This window comes from Arachis hypogaea, chromosome 12, assembly GCF_003086295.3.
Source record: "Arachis hypogaea cultivar Tifrunner chromosome 12, arahy.Tifrunner.gnm2.J5K5, whole genome shotgun sequence".
In the NCBI taxonomy this organism is placed as follows: Eukaryota; Viridiplantae; Streptophyta; class Magnoliopsida; order Fabales; family Fabaceae; genus Arachis; species Arachis hypogaea.
The window spans coordinates 24,706,973-24,725,463 of NC_092047.1; the positions used below are offsets into that span (position 1 = coordinate 24,706,973).

At 33.6% G+C, this 18,491-nt stretch overlaps 1 protein-coding gene across 1 annotated transcript; it reads left to right on the top strand.

Moving 5' to 3' along the window:
* Positions 1 to 8,686: 8,686 nt before the first annotated feature.
* LOC112729194 (uncharacterized) lies at positions 8,687 to 9,735 on the top strand. The gene is made up of 2 exons (XM_025779524.3): positions 8,687 to 8,935; positions 9,240 to 9,735. The coding sequence occupies exons 1-2, from the start codon at positions 8,838 to 8,840 to the stop codon at positions 9,472 to 9,474; spliced, it is 333 nt and encodes a 110-aa protein (XP_025635309.1). The 5' UTR covers positions 8,687 to 8,837; the 3' UTR covers positions 9,475 to 9,735.
* Positions 9,736 to 18,491: the final 8,756 nt, after the last annotated feature.

The window sequence follows — 18,491 nt, forward strand, 5'->3', positions numbered from 1 at the left end:
TCCGTACAACTGTACTAGCAAGTGCACTGGGTCGTCCAAGTAATACCTGAGCGAGTCAAGGTTGATCCCACAAGGATTGTGGTTTGAAGCAAGCTATGGTTATCTTGCAGGTCTTAGTCAGGCGAACCAAGAGGTTGTTGGTTTGAATTTGGTTGAAAGCATAAAAAGAATAATGTATAAAATACTTTGTGAATTTAAATGTAACCAGTGATAGGAAGATGGTTAAGGATTGGAGTTGCTTTATCTTTCTGAATTAACTCTAGTCTTACTGTCTCCTTCAATTGTGAATGATTTCTTCTATGGCAGGCTGTATGTGATCAATACTATATGGTCGTGGTCATTAATCTCCTCTGCTTCAGATCAAACGTCGTATGGCCGCGGTCATCCAATCTAAACGAGGGTGAAGCTCTAGCAGTTCATTCTCTTTGGTGATCCTACTCAGAACGCCACAGACAAGGTCGAATCTTCCGGATCAGAGAATGCTGCTCTTTTGGGTTCTAGCCTCTACCACAGAGACCCTAATCTTCCCGTAAATTGGCTGAACTGGTGTTTCAAGAAGTCCCCAATGAAGTCGTGGATTAGCCGTCTGAGAAATGTATAATCAAGCTGGCGGTTCATGCTTTTCAGTCACATATTCACATGAACCCAAGTAGACACAGGTGTTTGTCAGGCACACTGTCTTAGTATGATGAACGGAGATGATTGTCACCGATCATCCCATTCACCATGTTGAAAAACGAGTATACATCATAGAATTAAATCAAACACGGATTGAAGAGAAACAGTAATACTTTTATTAATTCATAGGACTCAACAAGGCTCTTCTCCTCAACCTAGGAGGTTTAGAAATTCATACTGATAGAAAATACAATGGTAAAACGAAAATATGGTGAAAAGTGGCCGAAGGTCCTTAATAAAGAGTGACCTTCTACTTTAAATACTAAACTAATGACTAGTAAGAGTAAAACAGTCTTTTTAGTGCTAAAATCCACTTTTGGGGCCCACTTAGTGAGTGTTTGGGCTGAGCTTTGATGCGATCCACATGCTATGAGGCCTCTAGAGCATTGAACGCTGGCTAGGGGGTCCTCTCTTGATGTTTGGATGCTGGTCTCTTCTCCTTGGGCGCTGGACGCCTGAAAAGGGGCATAAGGCTGGCGTTGGACGCCAGTTTTGGGCCTTTTAATCTGAAGCAAAGTATGAACTATTAAACATTGCTGAAAAGCTCTAGAAGTCAGCTTTCCATAGCCGTTGAGAACGCTCTATTTGGATTTTTGTAACTCCATAAAAGCTCTTCTGAGTGCAAGGAGGTCAGATCGGGACAGCATTTGCAGTGCTTTCTCTGTCTCTGAATCAGACTTTTGCTCCAGCTCCTCAATTTCAGCCAGAAAATACCTGAAATTGCACAAAAATATACAAACTCAAAGTAGAATCCAAAAAATGTGAATTTAACACTAAAACCTATGAAAACTTAATAAAAATTAAACAAAACATACTAAAAATTATATGAAAACAATGCCAAAAAGAGTATAAAATATTCTCTCATCACTATGCAGCACTAAACATTATTGGTTCACCACTACCATTCCCATTATCTTAGCTTTCATCAGGCGATTATCCCTCCAACTCCTCCGCTTGCATCGCAATGTCTTATGGTGTTTTCTACACAAATAAAACCCCAACATCAACAAAGTTGGTGTTAATCATCTTAAGTGCAAATTATATTTCAAGCCAGCAAATTATGTACCAGTGTCAGTGACGAACAGACTTTTGCTAGTAAAGAATTTTACAAATAAATTCTCGTTGCAAGTATAGTTTCTAAACCAACAAAGAATCCTTTCGTACAAACAAATTTGGTTGTCACTAAAGCAAAACCAATAAAAACTAAACCGAAGTATTTAAACCTCGGGTCGTCTCTCAAGAAATTTCAAGGAGGTGCAGTTATTATTGGTTATGGAAAAGTATCTTTTTTGGGTTTTAAATAAGGAGCAAGAAAAGTAAATTGCAAGAATTAAACTAATAGCTAATAAAGTTCTTGGTAAGGTATGAGAATTAGACGTCTTATCCTAGTTATCCTTATCAATTGTGATGAGAATTGTCCATTGCTCCCACTTAGTTAACCCTTACTAAATAAAGGAAAGTCAAGTGGACTAATCAATTTGATTCCTCAAGTCCTAGTCAACTCCTACGGAAAGACTAGCTTTAGAGGGATCCAAATCAACCAGCAACTTTCAAATATCAATCAACAAAGGAGTTTGATAACTCAAGAGTCTCCAATTAGTCTACCAAAGCCAAGAACATAAAAATCTAACTTAAAACACTCTCAAGCATTTTAACAAAAGCTTGGAAGGCATAACATAAAAACATAGAAAAGTAATGAGGAGTATAAAGTCTAAAATAACAAATTGAAAGCATCAATAACATAAAAATAATCATAAATCTGAAATACCTCGAATTGCATTAATATAGAAAATTAAGTCCAACATTAGAATTCATAAAGCTAAATTGGGAAAATAAATGAACCAACAAGAGAAATAGATAAACTAAAGGACTAGAACAAATAAAAGTAGAAGATAAACTAAATTAAAGGAACATTGAACCTAGAATTGAGAAGAAATAAACCTAAAACTAAGAGAAATCCTAAAACCTAGAGAGAGGAGAGAGCCTCTCTCTCTCTAGAAACTACATCTAAACCTAAAATTATGAATAATGAGAAGTTGTGTGAATGAATGAATGGATTCCCCCACTCTGTAGCCTCTAATCTGTGTTTTCTAGGTCAAAAACAGCCCAGAAATCGCCCCCAGCGATTTCTGATACGTCCAGCACGTGGCTCTGTCACACGTACGCGTCGTCCACGCGTACATGTGGATTGAATTTTTGCCAGGTCACGCGTACGCATGATCTACGCGTGTGTGTTGCCTAACAGCGTGGCAACTATTGCAAATTGTATATCATTTCGAAGCCCCAGATGTTAGCTTTCCAATGCAACTGAAACCGCCTCATTTGGACCTTTGTAGCTCAAGTTATGGTTGATTTAGTACCAAGAGGTTAGGCTTGACAGCTTTAGCAATTCCTTCAATTTCTTGTATTCCTTCCACTTTTGCATGCTTCCTTTCCATCCTCTAAGCCATTCCTGCCCTATAAACCCTGAAATCACTTATCACACATATCAAGGCATCGAATGGTAATGAGAGAGGATTAAAATTAGCAAATTTAAGGCCAAAGAAGCATGTTTTCAATCATAGCACAAAGTTAGGAAGGAAAATGTAAAACATGCGAATTATATGAATAAGTGTGAGTTTAGTGGATAAAATCCACTCAATTAAGTAAAAAATGTACCACGAAATAGTGGTGCATCAAATCTCCCCACACTTAAACATTAGCATGTCCTCATGCTAAGCTCAGGAGAAGCTACAAAGTAGTGAAGAGGAATGGTAGAAATTATGAAATGCAACCTATCTATATGAATGAAACTAAATCCAAAAATACTTCCACCTACTTGGTTAAAAGTAAACAAATTCTCCAAGACAAACATAAATCAGATTCCACTAATTCAAATCACACAATAAGAGACAAGTAAACTTGTAAGAAGATAGCTCATGAAAGCAGGGAACATAGAATCAAGCCTTGAACCCTCACTGGTAGTGTATATGCACTCTAATCTCTCAAGTGTCTAGGGTCAATCACTCTGCTCTTCTCTAGTCATGCTTTCTAAAACTTTGTTCTTCATCTAACCAATCAACAAATATTTAGTATACCAATGCAAACATCATGAGGTCTTTTCAGGGTTGTAATGGGGCTAAGGTAAGGGTGAGGATATATGTATGGCCAAGTGAGCTATAATATGAATCTTTGACTAACTTAAGTTCTCACCTAACACACACACACACTCTATGTAATCTTAAAATTATGCCTAACTACCCAAAATTCCCTCTTTTTCATCACACACTCATGTATCAATTTTTTTAATTTCACCACATATGCAATGATCTTTTATTAAACTTAGCATTGGGGATAATTTTATCCCCTATTTATTTAATATATATATATATATATATATATATATATATATATATATATTCTCTTTTTCTTTTTCTTTTTTTCTTTTTCTCTTTTTATTTTTTTTTTTTTTGATTAAAAATATAAAAGTAAACATAACATATCAATGCACATGGATTTTTAATTTTTCTGGTCTCACATGAGTAGGTACCCAAATTTCTAATATTTTGTCAATGAAACACTGTACACTTTCATCAACCCAAGTTCCCCCGGTTTTCCACACTTAATTGACACACAATCTCTATCTTAAGCTAACCAAAGATTTAATTAGGGTAATTAATTGTTTTTCCGCTTAAGGCTAGTGATGTGGTAAAATATAGAACAAACGGGGATTAAAAGGCTAAAGGTGGCAAACAAAGTTGATTGAAATGGTAGGCTATTTGGGATAAGTGAGCTAATAGCAATTAATGGCCTCAATCATATGTATGCATGTAAATATACTAAACAATGGACATATAGAATGGAACAAACTATAGATTACAATCATAGAGAAGAAAACACACAAGAATAAAAATTTATGGCTAAATAGTGTAACCATATAAATAAGCTCAAAATCTCACAGGTTGTGTGTTCTTAGCTCAAAAACCATGTTCCAATTTACAATCCTCAAACAAGTTTAACACAAATTTTCAATTTGAATTAGTGAAATACTATTAAAAGGGTCTTGAAAAGAAGTTATCACTCCAACCAAGTAGTGGTAAAATATGCAAAAAATCAAGCAACATGCAATCAAACATGCAAATACAACAACTAATTTAACAAAGAAAATTAAACATTGGTGTTGAAGTAGGAAATGACTAACCCACGAAAGTCGGTATCGACCTCTCCACACTTAAAGATTGACCCGTCCTCGGTGCATACTAAGATGTGCAAGTAGACGGGTTGCTACACTGATACTTTTTTCCAAAGATTGTGCAGATGGACTTGTCTGTTGCCCATGTAAAAGTATTCCATTTTCCTTTTTGATGGCCATCCTGAAAGAAGAGAAAAGGGAAGAAAAGTAACCCAGAAACAAAGATAGAAAACAAATAAAGTATGGGTGGGTTAATGCCAAATAATGAGGGTCTCAATTACATGGTAGCTACAATATGCAAGTGAAAAAATAGTAGAAGCAAATGGCATATCAATAGTGCAAAAATTGCAACAAAGGAGAAGAGATAGTGGGTAATGAAAGATAATATAAATTCATGTCAATACAAAGGGAATACAGGTATCATAAAAGATTGACATTGACATATAAATAATATTACCCAATAATTTAAAACAAGTCACGAAGCACCAGAATAATGGAAGAAAAGATGCAACAGTTGAAAAAGAACATTTAACACCAATGGTAAAATAAGAACGGACTTTTGCTAGTAAAGAATTTTACAAATAAATTCTCGTTGCAAGTATAGTTTCTAAACCAACAAAGAATCCTTTCGTACAAACAAATTTGGTTGTCACTAAAGCAAACCCAATAAAAATTAAACCAAAGTATTTAAACATCGGGTCGTCTCTCAAGGAATTGCAGGGAGGTGTAGTTATTATTGGTTATGAAAAAGTATCTTTTTTGGGTTTTAAATAAGGAGCAAGAAAAGTAAATTGCAAGAATTAAACTAATAGCTAATAAAGTTCTTGGTAAGGTATGAGAATTAGACGTCCTATCCTAGTTATCCTTATCAATTGTGATGAGAATTGTCCATTGCTCCCACTTAGTTAACCCTTACTAAATAAAGGAAAGTCAAGTGGACTAATCAATTTGATTCCTCAAGTCCTAGTCAACTCCTACGGAAAGACTAGCTTTAGAGGGATCCAAATCAACCAGCAACTTTCAAATATCAATCAACAAAGGAGTTTGATAACTCAAGAGTCTCCAATTAGTCTACCAAAGCCAAGAACATAAAAATCTAACTTAAAACCCTCTCAAGCATTTTAACAAACGCTTGGAAATCATAACATAAAAATATAGAAAAGTAATGGGGAGTGTAAAATCTAAAATAACCAATTGAAAGCATCAATAACATAAAAACAATCATAAATCTGAAATATCTCGAATTGTATTAATATAGAAAATCAAGTCCAACATTAGAATTCATAAAGCTAAATTGGGAAAATAAATGAACCAACAAGAGAAATAGATAAACTAAAGGACTAGAACAAATAAAAGTAGAAGAGAAACTAAATTAAAGAAATATTGAACCTAGAATTGAGAAGAAATAAACCTAAAATTAAGAGAAATCCTAAAACCTAGAGAGAAGAGAGAGCTTCTCTCTCTAGAAACTACATCTAGACCTAAAATTATGAATAATGAGAAGTTGTATGAATGAATGAATGGATTCCCCCACTCTGTAGCCTCTAATATGTGTTTTCTGGACCGAAAACTGGGTCAAAAACAGCTCAAAAATTGCCTCCAGCGATTTTGGATACGTCCAGCATGTGGCTCTGTCACGCGTACGCGTCGTCCATACATACGCGTTGATTGAATTTTTGCCAGGTCACGCGTACGCATGATCCACGCGTGTGCATCACCTAAAAACGTGACAACTATTGCAAATTGTATATCATTTCGAAGCTCCGGATGTTAGCTTTCCAACACAACTGGAACCACCTCATTTGGACCTATGTAGCTCAAGTTATGGTCGATTTAGTACCAAGAGGTCAGGCTTGACAGGTTTAGCAATTCCTTCAATTTCTTGTATTCCTTCCACTTTTGCATGCTTCCTTTCCATCCTCTAAGTCATTCCTGCCCTATAAACCCTGAAATCACTTATCACACATATCAAGACATCGAATGGTAATGAGAGAGGATTAAAATTAGCAAATTTAAGGCCAAAGAAGCATGTTTTCAATCATAGCACAAAGTTAGGAAGGAAAATGTAAAACATGCGAATTATATGAATAAGTGTGAGTTTAGTGGATAAAATCCACTCAATTAAGTACAAAATGTACCACGAAATAGTGGTGCATTAGTCAGTCATACTATTCAATTGCCATCTCCGTTATCATCGATGCCGTCAAAAATTTGTTCACCACCAGCGTCAAATTCTGGTATTGTTCTAATACATGAAGCCATTAAAAAAGTTGTGCTCCCTCTTTTGCATTATGTAGAACTTATCAGAATACAAATATACCAAAATTTCTTAATAATAACACATAAATGTCTTAGTTTTTACACTGAAATTTTGCTACAAAAGCACAAATTTTCACAATTACACCAAATCTAAGTGAATGAGACCAAATGCACCTCAATTAACTAAATTTGAAAATAACACACAAAAATGATTGAATTATCAACAAAAACACATTCGAATCAATTTTGGATTAGGCAACGTTATCAATATGGCAAAAATTATGCGATAACGATAACAATAACGACGATAACAATAACGACAATACGTAAAAGAAGAAGATGACGATGACTATAACGATGATGATCATGATGATGAAGATGATGGAGGAGAAGACATTCCAATGAGAAAAGTAGGAGGAGGAGGTGTTGGTGACAACGATAACAAAAGAGAAAAATAACGAAAAAGAAGGAGAAAAAGAAGAAGACGAAGTATCAAGGGTGACGAAAAGGACGAAGAAGAAGAAGAACGTGCAGTAGGGCGCAAAGAAGAACGTGCGCGCATGAGTGTAAATGACTTGTTGGTGCGCGCATGAGTGTAAATGACTTGTTGGACTTGGTTAGTTAAATGACTTGTATGTAGAGATTAATTCTTAGTAAAATAGCTTTTAAATTTTAAAATAAAATACTATAATAGAGATTTATGTAAGAATTAAATTTAGATATTAATTAATGGATAGAATTTATTAGACTTTTTAATTTTAATAAGCATTAGTCATTTTTTAATAGTTTCACCTTAGATACTTTAAAAAATATATCTATATTTTAAAAACTACGATTTTTTTATTTATTGAACGTAAAATGAAAAATTTGTGCTTCTCTTCAAAAAAGATTTATCAAACTAAGCCCGAATGTATTTACATTATTTTTACAAATAAAGACGAAGTTACAAAATTTTTACGTCAAAATTTTTAATAGAATTTACAGAAATCTTTTGATGACATGAAATAGTATAATTACAATTTTTAGAGAATAGATCTTTTTAATTGTTAAAAAAAATTAAAATACTAAAATGTGATCTTTAACCTTTTATTGTTCTCTCTCATATTTTTTTTTATCCCACTTATAAAATTAATGGTAAAAAATTACATTTTATTCTCTTAATTGTTAAAAAAAAATTGAGAGAATCCTTTTTCAATCCCCATAATGTGTGTATATGTATCTATCTATCTAGAATGACTTGATCCTTTTCGGTCAGAAATTTGAATTTCAAATTTAAAAAAAAAAAAAAACACATCTTATTCTCATTAGAAAATAACCGAATCTAATTCCTTCCATTACATTACATATACATAACCACGAGGCAAAGGTGCATTAAATGGTTTTGGTTGAAAAACACCTTCTTCACGTAATATATTATATATATAGGTCATGATGTGATGGGCAAATTCCTAAAAGAAGCAACCATCATCTTCTAAATTTAAGGGCCTCTCTTATCCTGTTCTAACACTGCATAAGATTCCTTTCTTTCTAATTCTTAATTTTTCTCTTAAAAAGTAAACAAAAAATCAGTATATATTCATATATACCCAAAAGCAAAGCCAAAGTCCTTCAATTTTTCATATAGTGTCAACTTTGTCCACTATTATATATATTTAATTATTTATATAAATATATATATAATTGCTTGTCCAAACTACTACTCTTCATCACGTAATTATAGTTTCCATCCATGGCTTCAGATTCCAGTAATTCAAACCTTAGAATCATCGTTGAAAGCAATCCTTCAGAGTCACGCCTAGCTGAGTTGAATATTAAGTGCTGGCCCAAGTATGCTTACTCTTTTATTTTATTTTTTTCCCTCTTCATATTAATTTCTCTCTCTTGTTTTTTTTTTTTTTTTTTCTTTTAGGTTTATGCCTTCATTTATTTATTAATATATATATCAAATTCGTAGCTAATTGATTACCAGAGTTGCGTTTTGCGTGGGGCTAAATATATCGATAATCCGAAAAATTTAGTAGTGTGCTTGCTTTTGTTTTGTTTTGCTCTAAGTTCGTTTTCCTTTTAAGATATTATTTTGTATAAAATAAATCCTTTGTAATTTAATTCTTTTTTTTTTTTTAAATGGAAGATGGGGTTGCGCTCCAGGGAAATACCAATTGAAATTTGATGCAGAGGAGACATGTTATTTGTTGAAAGGGAAGGTGAAGGCATATCCAAAAGGGTCATCAGATTTTGTGGAGTTTGGTGCTGGGGACCTTGTGATTTTACCAAAAGGACTTAGTTGCACTTGGCATGTTTCTGTTGCCGTAGACAAGTACTACAAATTTGAGTCATCAAATCATTCTTCTTCTTCTTCTTCTTGATCATTATGAGATCTTCTTATAATTTTATAATTGGATCATTCATGATTAGTGAAAATTGTGATTAGAGTTATTTGGTCGAATTTTCATTTTGATTAAAATTAATTAAAGTGCCTATATATTCTTTCACAGTTTTGGACTATTTTGTGGGAGATAGATAGGTGTCTTTTTCTTGGATCATTATTATTGTTGTTATTGTTACAAGATTGTTATTTGTCTACAAGCTAATTCTTATAAACATCATGGAGAAAGAATTATTTTTCATTTTCCTGAGTTCGTAGAATATATAACTAAGTTTAAAGAGTTTGCAACTTGAAGATATATAATTTACAATCTTTATGGTAAAAATTAAAAACAAAATGTTATGTGCGCTATAAAAATCAACTATCAAATTAGTTATTATATATTTGCGTATAAATATGTATATTGTTTATTTTATTTTTAATATATTAATTAGTAACTAATTTTTAGTATATACATATCAGGGATAAAATTGAAAATATTTTATACTTGATTTAGATATTCTCTTTGTTTTATAATGGAAAGAAAATAAGAGAAAAAAAATAATTTATTGGTAATAGGCTAATATTACAGGATTATATGGTTACATAAAATTGTTCGCGTAAACAAAGGCACAATTAAAATTATATTTATTATTATTATTATTATTATTATTATTATTATTATAGATAAAAATAAAAAAGCACTAATACTTCTCAAATATGATGAATTGAACGGATGAATTTTTTTTTTTTTTTCAATAAAGTTCTATATCCAAGTTATTTAACCAATTAAGTCTAATCAAGTTGCTCTAATATAATTCATTAGCTCCATGAGCCACTATACTTAATTAACTTTTGACTTAATGTGCGACTATATGCTGTCTTTTTGTATGCGAATTTCTGTTTTTTTTTTTTTTCAAATTTTCTCAGTGTTTTCTACGTTTTCTGTCGTTCTCTTCCTTCTCTGCGTTCTCTGTGTTTTCTTTATTCTCTATGTTCTTTTTGTTTTCTACATTCTCTTCGTTCACGATCAATACTCTTTGATCTGATTTGAAGATTTGGATCAAAATTTTTGAAAATTAAGCAGTGAAATCAGATTTAAACAGGTATTTCGTTTTCAAAGACAATGAATGATACAAGTTCAAACTGTCAGTTGAATCATAGCGATTGGATTATTGTTTTGAAACAAATCAAGTGGATGAAGTTTGGTTTGATCCTAGTTAATTTTCTTCGTTAGTAGTTGATGCTCCTGTAGTTGAATAATTTCATTTTTATTTATAAAAATTGGTGTTCATGGTTGAAGGTTTGAATTTGAATATAATGTAGGAGTTTTGAATTGTTATTTCGCTGAATCTATTTCGTTCCTAGTTTTGGTGCATTTAGAAAGACATTTTGGTTTAATCTGGAACTGTTTTCAGTGTCTTTTAGCTTCTCTATCGTGTTGATGAGCAGTTTATGCCAAATGTTAGGATGATTTTTAACACACTTGAAAAAGCTAGAAAAATTCTACAAAAATTATTCTAAAGTTACAGGTTTTTCTACGAAAATTTGGAACACAAATAAGAAGGAAAATGAAATTAAGAACCAATTGATTGCATACAGCAGAGAAGGTAAATGGAAATTGAACATATCTCCAACTCAGAAGACAAATTCCTCAATTAGATTAAATTGTCCTGCAAGAATTTATATACATATATTAAAGGACATTGGTGCAGTTGAATTATTTCAGAGGTGGTTTTGCATCATTTACATATGTGCTCTCTAAATTAAGCAAAGATGCTTAAACAATACAGGTAGTTAAGCATGTTTGTATGCCGTACAATTGAGAATAACGATGAAATTGGAATTAGACCAAGCAAAACATATCAATCGTTTGTGACAACAGCAGTCAATAGGGGGTCATCATGAATTAAGTTTTATTGAAAAAGATGTGAAAAATTACATTATGAGGGAAGTCCAGAATGTTTTCAAACTAGACGATGTGAGTAATTTCTCACATTTTTTTTAATAAAACTTAATTCACGATGACCCTTTGCTGCTGCTACAAATGATTGATATGTTTTGCTTGGTCTAATTCCAGCTTCGTCGTTATTCTCAATTATACGGCGTACAAACATGCTTATCAGTTTAGAGATTCAAGGAATTAAGATAGTTTTCTCAGTGTTTTTTGGAATTATTTTCGGTATTTTGTTGAACAATTTTGGTGCATTTTGTGTAATATTTTTACTTTTTAATGAAAATGATGTTTATTTTTAATATTTCCTTGTCTTGTTTCATTTACCATGTTACTGTTGGTTTTGAAATTAATTGTTGTTTGTTCATGATATTTTAATCTAATAGTAAGTATTACCTTCGAAATTGTGTTGTGTTTTGTTAATCAATAGTAAGTATTAGTTTTTAAATTATTTTCTGCAATCAGTTTATGGTTAATAATTTGAGGTGTAATCTTGTACAGATTTTGGTGCAAGTGATTTTTTTCAGTATATTGAATATAATAAGTATGAACCTAGATTCATTTAAATTAATATGACTGCAATACAGTACAGACAAAAGATTTAGAATCTATAAAAAATTTTGGAATGAATATTTACCAAAGAATTGTTTGTTTTAGCAAAAACTGTACACACAATTCAAAACAATATTGAAGAGAAATTATTAACAGTTTACATTACACAATCTATTGATTTTCTATATCCCCTGATGTAAATCTAAAGTAAGGACTTGATAATGCAGCAGATGGCTTAGAGAGTCTGATGGCTTCAAATTCTTCAATGGCTTTACCTCTTAGTTGATTTATTTGATCAAAGAGAATGAGTGAAGCATATTCAAGTCTAAAACTATCAACTTATTCCTACAGTTTAGAGAAACTTATTTATTAAACTCTGTTAATTTAGTAACAGAGAATTATCTATTTTTAACGATAGTTACCTGTTTCCAATTCTTCTATGCATATTTTCCTTTTTTGATCTATTTTGGATCAATAATCTTCAGTCATTTCATTACATATATTGCACAATCCCAGCTAAAAAAAATGAAATAACACACTAAAATAGGAAGTAACAGAAAATACAGTAAAAATTATTAAATAGAAAGATTGATACCTTGTTTGTTGCCCTTCGGAATCATCAATAGGAACCCCCGAGATATAGTGCTCGGATCACTGTCCAGGGTTTTGCGCCTGCACGCTCTATTGATCCGAAGGGATGCGAGCGGGATACTCTTGCCTCAGACCTCACATCTCAACGTAAGCGAGATTAACCACCGTCCTTACGCCGCCGCCGCTACCTCGACAGGCGGGATTAACCACCGTCCCTGCCGGGCGCATATCGTCTCATAATCTCAGTACAAATAAGTACTTCAGTGGTTTTTCAGAAAACATTTTCAGTATACATGGATCCATCATCTCATTCAGAGTCCTCGACTCATCTCAACCACTGTAAATTCACATTTCAGTTCTGAACTTAATAGTTCCTCATTTCTCATCTCATATATCAATCATCCTTCACATGCCATCAAACCATCCTCAGTACACCCGAGACCTAATCCTCCGTTTTCTAATTTTTCATAAAATCATCAACTAAAATCCTTAAATTATTTCCCATGTTCTCATACCCAAAATTAAGCCCAAAAGTCTCAAAATGGTGTCATAGAAGCTTACAATCTTGTTGGGAAGGTGAAATAGTTGAAAACAAAGTTAAATTTGAGAAACAGGGCGTGTGCCACAGGGGTGTGCGTGCGCACGCCCAGGAAGATTTTTAAAAGTGTGCATACGCACAAGGGTGTGCGTACGCACACGTACGAAAATTCACAAGTCTGTTCACCCGCACAAGCTGTGCTAGCGCCCCAACAGACTGACCTTCCCAACGTGTGCGTGCGCACAGGGCCATGCGTACGCTCAGGTTGCAATTCCTCATTGGTGTGTGCACGCACAAGCTGTGCTAACGCTGCAAACAGGGAGCCTTCCCCTATGTGTGCGAACATACAGATCTGTGTGTGTGCACAGGTTAAAATTTTTGCAGGACTGTGCGTCCGCACATACCAGAAATCATAAAACTCTGTAACTTAGGAGAATTTCAGATTTTTACACCAATCTTTGAATGATTATAACTTCCTCTACAAAAACCCAAATTTTACAAACTTTATATCGATCTTAAGGGTTTTCAATAAGCTTTAATCTCCAACAAATTTCAACCAATTTTAAAAATTGAGACAAAAGTTATGATCAGATAAAGTTTACCAAAATTTCCTTTTTACCAAATTTAACAATTTCCACAATTGCTTATAAAATACAACCAAAACCATACCAAATCATTCCAAACTCCATTTTCCATCAAGATCTACCCTTTGTATCATATTACACCAATCCTACCACATTTTCCTTCACATATCATTATTCTCAACCTCAATTATCACATATACAACATATCCATCAATCATCATTATATCACTACTAATTCTCATCATCAACTCAACCATGATTCATATTAATAATCAACAATACTCATTCATCCAAATTCATCATATCTCAACTTCATCGTTTAACCACAACAACAACATCAATTCATTATACATCATCAACACAAACAATCATCAACAACATATAAATTTCCAAACCTATCCTATGGGTCACTAGCCTAAGTGACCATGAATATTATATACTACATAGAGGAAACCAAAACCATACCTTGACCGATTCTCAATATGCCAAAACTCAAAATTGAGTCCACAATAATCACCAACAAGCTTTCCAACACAATCCAAGCTTCCAATGTAACTCCAACAAGCACCAACAAGCTCCAAACTCACAATAATCAAGCTATATATACACAAGGCATCACTAATCAACCTAGGGCTCATCATAAATAAAATTTCACAAGAGTTCAATGCCTCTTATCTTTCTCAATAGTTATGGATGCCAAAATCCAATGCTAAGCAAGGATTAGAGTGAACCTAAACATCCAAAATCACAAAAACTCACTTAATCAAAAGCCCTAAATATCCGAAATTTTGAAGAGAAGAACTGAGATAATTTCGAGCTTTTCTTACCAGTTTCTTGGGTGCGTTTTGTAGAGCTCTTCAAAAGGAACACGTAGCCGTAAACGGTGCGGCAATCAGAGCTCTATAGCTCAAGATATGAGCTTGAGAAGATGGAAGTGAATAGTATTCTATCTCTTCTCCTCTCCCTCTTTCCTTTTCTGCTGTGTGTGTGTTTAATGAAGGTGGAACTGCTGAATGGGTTCATTAATGAGCCCTTATATATGTTGGGTTTGGGCCCAGTCTAATCCATTAGCGTTTTTTAGCCTGTTTGGCCCAACTTCGGGCCAAACCTTTAAAATTAACGCTCGGTTTTCTATTTCTAACATTTTTCTAAGGTTTTTGACTGTTTTCACTTTTTCTCGTGCAGTACCAGGCAGACTTGAACCAGATCAACCGGTTCGACTGCCGGTTCGTGGTTTTTTACGGTTTTTCGTAGAAAACACATTTTCTGACTCAAAAAGACCCACTAAGTCCAAAAATCACATTTAAATCCTCAAATTCTCACTCTAAATTTTCGGAACCTAATTTGGGCAATATTAATTACTTAATTAACCGGTTGATTAATTGTGGTTCTTACAAATGGGGTTAGAGTAACTCAGTTCATGTTATATATGGTGGGTCTTGGGCCCATTTTGGGCCCGGTTCGCTTGGTCCGGCCCGTTCGACCCAATCTTGAGCCAAATTCTTTAAAATTAGTGTCAAAATTTTTATTTTAATTAGCTCTATATTATTAAACTATAAAATTATATTTTCTAATTTTTTTTAAATAATAATTAATTTATTCATTAATTATTTACTAATTTTACGGGTTTTACATCCTAGCCACCTAATTAAAAATTTTGCCCTCAAAATTTGTTCTAAAGTCTTCATATACGCCCTCTCAATACCAACCAACCTCATATCATTGATTCTACTATTTTCCATACTCACATTACCTAATCGTTCAAAACCTATAATATAAGTTGCCTAGCAATTAGTCATTCTCCAATTCATTCACAAGTGTTTAATTCCACCAAATTTCATTCCAATTCAAATCCAAACTATACCAATGCCAATTACAAGCCCCCTCAAGTGTTTCACTCTAAGTGTTTCACTCAAAAATCCAAAACCAACTCACTGGTCTCACATATACCACTGTCAAGATTCCTATCTCGGCATTCCCTCATCATTTCATTCCTGGGAATTCCTCCCTGAGAACCCCGTTCATGTCCATGAGACGCCATTTGGGTCCTGTCCACATCAAACAAACGATATCAAGGTGATCAGCTTCAATATCTCAAGTTTAAGTGCTTCAAATTACCAAAGGTAGACTCATGAACTTCATGCTAGACGTATCAACTAGATACCCTAACTAGCACAGGCACAGACTCAGAGTATGCATTGAATAATAAGCAGTCCATCCCTTAGGCTCACAAGGACGAACTGCTCTGATACCATAATGTAACACCCTAATATACAGATCCTTATGCTCGAGTCATAAGTCAACGATATTATGGTGGTACGACTTAAGGTGGAATATTAGTAAGTGTGTATATATGTGTTTAAATGAAAGAATTAGTAAACGAGAAGCCTGAAAATGAATCAAATAAAATCGCGAACGAAAGTAACACTCTCGTATGTAGATAACAGACGATAAAGCACGTGCAAAAAGCGTTAAGAAATTAAGTCATTAAGAAAGAATAAGGTAAGGAGAATATATTTATATATGTATAGATATAATCATAAGTAAAATAGCCTAGTCGCGACCTGCGAAGTTTAGGCCAGCTAGGGTACAGAAAACTTAATACTAGATTGACAACAGTAATTCCTATCTCTCCCAAAGATACATCATCACCTCTATAGACAGGATGCAAATTAAACATTTACGTAATTCATATTGAAGGTTTTCAAAAATAAAACGGAGAGATTCTAAAAGTACAAAACAGAGCCAAATAAACTTCGCTGCCTTCCAGATAAATTCAGCTCACTGCTGAGTACCAGAACCTGCATCTGAAAAACAGAGAATATATACGGAATGAGAACCCTCGACCCATGGGTTCCCAGTACGGTAATGTGCAAAATAAATACAATGTACTATAATATAAATTCACTAAGCATCTTAAACTTCTTATCTCGTCATATCCATCCTAAGCTCTCATTAATGCATAACTAGGTAACTATCATAGGGGATTCTAATTCTAACATAATATCCTTCATATTTCACCACCTCTCGATCCACCTAACCCAAGAACCGAATCAAACACAAACAATACAGACAAGTAGTGCACCAGTAAGGCAAGTAAGACAATTAGCAAATAATTATGGAATATGTACAACTAGGCAAACCTAAATAAATCAAGCATATGCAAGATGATGTATGTTTACCCTACTGGCCATAAGCTCACGTGTTGATATTCTTGCCAAAACCCGACGTATCCGGTAGCTAACACAGGCACAGTCTCTCTGTTGCACCATAATAACATTAGAGGGTATCCATGCCCTGTCACCATTAGAGGGTATCCATACCCTGTCACCATTAGAACCAGAGAGAAAACACAAGCATACTCACATCCATCATTTCTATCATGACTCATTTACCGCATTCATTCATTAACTCATATATGCATCTCCGGCATACTCGCAACATTTTCACATTTCCTCAATTAATCATAATCATTTAATCATCAATCATACTTTAGTAATAATTCTTCATTCATTTTCACTTACATTCATTCATTCATTTATTCAATTTCATTAAGGCTAAAATACCTCATACATACCCCATTCCTACACTTCCCAATTCCCATTCATAACTCAACATGTCTCAAGCTTTTCCTCACCTCCAAGTACTCTCTTATTATAACTTAATCTCTTCATTATACTTAAAACTAATATTTAGGGTTTAAAAGAGTAAAATTAGAGGTTTACAGGTTTAAAAGCATGTGAAGATCATAAAAATACAATTTTTACTCAAAAGTTCAAAACCTCCATTTTCCAACATTTCTTTCTCATACCAAAGTTTCTCAACCTAAAACAACCCAATTTCTAACCAAAATTCTTCCATACCCTTATCACCCCTCTCTCTACATATCAATATCCAATTCTATCAATTTCAATCCAACAGATTCCAACTAACCAACATTATTCATAAATCAACAATCAATTATTATTATTATTCATAATCATTATTAAAACTTATCAATCATCAATGATTCGTCACATTCTCATTATAGGCTCAACTTTCACATTCAATATCCTCATTAATCATCATCTAATCACTAATCATCAACTATCACTTACCGTTCTTACCTCTTTCCGGCCTCCGACCCAATATTTCATCAAATAAACTCATAACCACATTATTCACTATCAAATACCAATTTCAAACAATACAACAACAATGCACAATTCCACAGTCCTTATCCAATATCAATATCATCTACTACACATGTAATACCAATCAATCATACCATTCAAGCTTAATCCTAGGGGCATCTAACCTAGGAATCCACATCATATCACACGGTACTTAAATGAAACTTAAATCGTACCTTAGCTGATTCCTCGTAAAACCCCAAAGATAACCCAACTAAGCAAGTTCACAAGCTCCACCGCCAAAATTCAGCATCCAAGGGCCCAGTCAAGCTTCCATCTTCACAATCTTACTCCACATCACATGTATACACAATACACTACCTATTCCACATATGTCCATACATACACACTCAATACCCAAACACAATTAATTAAGGGATTCACTAGGGTTTGAGGGTCCTTACCTTGAATATGCCTCAATCAAACAAAATCCTGCTAATTCTTCAAGTTAATTTAACCCTAAAATATCAAATTAACCAAGAATCTCAACACCCAAAACTACCAAATTTTCGAATTATAAAAGAGAGAACAGAAGCTAGGAATGTGGGTTTCTCACCTTGTTATGTACTAAACTTTTTGTAGAAAATTTCGAGACAAACACGTGACTGCTGACGGCTCGTCAATCGG

Bases quoted from the DNA above. Each gene is read 5' to 3' on its own strand.
- LOC112729194 (XM_025779524.3), top strand. From the start codon at position 8,838: ATGGCTTCAGATTCCAGTAATTCAAACCTTAGAATCATCGTTGAAAGC. The intron at 8,936-9,239 runs GTATGCTTACTC...TTTAAATGGAAG, and splicing joins AATATTAAGTGCTGGCCCAA to ATGGGGTTGCGCTCCAGGGA.